This window comes from Aptenodytes forsteri, unplaced genomic scaffold (assembly GCF_000699145.1).
Source record: "Aptenodytes forsteri isolate BGI_AS27 unplaced genomic scaffold, ASM69914v1 Scaffold49, whole genome shotgun sequence".
Classification (NCBI taxonomy): domain Eukaryota; kingdom Metazoa; phylum Chordata; class Aves; order Sphenisciformes; family Spheniscidae; genus Aptenodytes; species Aptenodytes forsteri.
In genome coordinates this window covers 6470035-6472928 of record NW_008795125.1, presented here as the reverse complement: position 1 = coordinate 6472928, position 2894 = coordinate 6470035, and the positions used below count along the sequence as shown (strand labels likewise).

The 2894-nt window shown below is 37.1% G+C and overlaps 1 protein-coding gene across 1 annotated transcript in view; it reads right to left on the bottom strand.

Moving 5' to 3' along the window:
- Positions 1 to 1458: 1458 nt before the first annotated feature.
- SQLE (squalene epoxidase) overlaps positions 1459 to 2894 on the bottom strand; it is a 16793-nt gene continuing 15357 nt past the window's right edge. The window contains exon 11 of the mRNA XM_009277238.1: positions 1459 to 2003. Within this exon, the coding sequence (XP_009275513.1) occupies positions 1811 to 2003 (193 nt within the window). The 3' untranslated portion in view covers positions 1459 to 1810. The remainder of the gene's footprint in view (positions 2004 to 2894) is intronic.

The following is a 2894-nucleotide window of genomic DNA, read 5'->3' as shown; positions in this document are numbered from 1 at the left end:
GAAAAGGAAAAAAGAGCTTAAACATATATGTAAATCTAAGCACACTGGTACTTTCTGATAAATTGGGACCTAACAAAACTCATTAACCAGAGATACACAACAAGAAAACCCCTACAGATATCATAACTTTTTATTTAAGTTAGCTGAGGATGCGTATTTGGCTCAGGACTGTTTATCCTTGACTTTAAAGAGACTGACTGCAAATAATATAAAAAAAATAGAAAATGGCAAATTAATCAATATTTTCAAAATTGTCACAAATTTTGAAAACACTTGTATAAATTCTGCAGAGTTTGTATACCCTTAAAGGGGCATCATTTAATTACCATTTATAATGATATTTGAAAATATTAGTACTTTACGCTAAAGTTTAAACACAGACATATTCATGATGTGTGTAGTTACAAGAGGGTATCAAAAGTAATATGGTTAGAAAAATATACATACTTTTGCTTCTGGAAAAGAACAGGTCATTTGAAATATCCGTCAAATAAAATACTAAAAAAGCCTCTCCACAGTTGGGGTTTTTTTTCCACAGTCGGGTTTTTTTTTCCACAGTCCAACATAAAATGTATGTTTATGTACAGCTTATGCACTCTGTCATTTTCAGAAGATATCGTCAAAGTTTCGCCAGTACAGAAAAACGTAATCTGTTACTGCTCTCTGACCTGTTGGCTGCACTGATGTGATCGTTTAGGCAAGCCAAAATAGGAGAGCCACACAGCGATACACAAAGCAATCATAAGAAAGGTAAGGAAAAGTGACAACACACAAGAACAAAGGAAAGCATATCGACAAAGATAACACTGAAAGGAATAGTGACCAACAGTAAAAGACATGAACTCTTTAGTAGCATGCAGTAATTTCTACAGGAAAAAAACCACACTCCGAGTATTAAAAGGACACTTTTGTGGTATTTGTCATGAATTTTAAGAAGTGATATTAAAGATTACTGTCTTCTGGAAATAGCCTGGACTGAATTTGTTTCAGTGGATATGGTTTGTTGCTGTGCTTCAGTTCATGGCAGTGTTAAACTTCAATTGCACACACGCCAAGAAACCCAAAACAAAACCCCTAAGTTTTCAAAAGGAAGTGAGATAGGAAGAAAGTTTCAGAAACATGTGCTTTCAGTACCTGAGTGCAATGCATTAGCCAACGTAATTATGGTTTGATTATTACTTGTTTAAATTAATTCTGGTGTAAAGAATGATTTCAGAAGAGCAACATGGCACTTGCAACAGTGACCAACGTTAAAGATATGGTGACACTTCGAGACCTGAAATCCTTTACGGTGTCCTTTTAAGCAGTAGGCTAGTATCTTGGCTGCAACTGAAAAGGAAGAGGCAAATCCTAATGAAATGACCCAAATCAAGAATGTTCTTACAATGTTTCACAGTAATGAAGAAACAGGCTATGAACTACTGAACAGAAAAAAGCATGAAGGATAATAGCAGCATATGGTTTACAGTTTTCACTTTTCAGTTTATTAATATTAGTGGTGCACTCGGCAATGAATAAAGCAAGGAATGAAATTCTGACAAAACTGGCAATTATCTACCACATGTCAACACTTAATTATGGTCCTTGTAAACAGCTAACTCCTTTTTGAATTTTAATTGCAAAGTAAAGAATATTTACATATAATATATATGTATATAACCACAAACCCAAAATTAAGTCAAATCCTTATCAAGGAAATTGCATTTTGAAGATAAGGAAACAGAATACAATATTAAATAGTACATGTCCAAAGATTTTGAAGGCATCGTGATTTTCATGTTTTCTTCCTCCAGTCATTTCCCCCTGGATTTTAGTAGACTAAATACTTCATTTCAGAGTAAATAAGTGGAAATATTATAGAGCAACTCCGGTAAAGAATAGCTCCACTACTGAAAAATGCTCGAGGCGTGGTGATCCATGACTCTGACTTAAAGCAAAAATAAACAGCATATAATGCCACAGCAAAGAAGTGGCCAATCAGTACCGTTGGTTTAGGAGATAACCTGTATTAAAAATAAACAGATAAAACATGTAAATAAACAGAATCAGAAAGCCCTGACAAATTTTCATTTTACAAATAGACATCTCCACTCAAGATTACACACAGTCTTCCAATTTAGGCAGCCCTGGTCCTGTGGTCTCAAGTGAAAATATGAACTTGGTCTTGGAGCTGCTACACACCCTGTATTCCTTTCTACAGCATAGCCAACATACACTGCTGCTTCCTCTGCATTTCCAGTAGTGTGTGTCTGCCTTTATCGACCCCAGGGGATTATTCTCAACAGGCTTTATCAGTTTTAGCTCTCATTCCAAAAAAGGGAGAAACATAAATGCACACATTCTCACACGTTCAAAGTAGTATGATTTATTGTGCATTCACTAGATTCTGAGGGGTCATTCAAAACACCTTGATAGTTACCCATTTCCTTACGCTCTTTTATGGAAGACCAAGAATTTGAACTTGTCAAGCATGAAACGTCTCCACCAGCTCCTCTGCTAGTCTGGACCAATCTACCTCATTCAAACTCCCATGCCACCTACATTAAACTCTCACCAGCTTTTAGTGACATTTTTTACAATGAAAAAAAAGAGTTGGCATTTAAAGACATAGCTTCTAATAAAGCTCCAACCTTTAGTATAATCCTAAAAATATAGGCTCATGTGGACCATTGCAGACAACACCAAGCTGGGTGGGAGTGTTGATCTGCTTGAAGGTCGGAAGGCTCTACAGAGGGACCTGGACAGGCTGGATTGATGGGCCGAGGCCAAATGTATGAGGTCCAACACGACGAAGTGTTGGGTCCTGCACTTGGGTCACAACAACCCCATGCAGCGCTACAGGCTTGGGGAAGAGTGGCTGGAAAGCTGCCTGGAGGAAAAGGACCTGGGGGTGC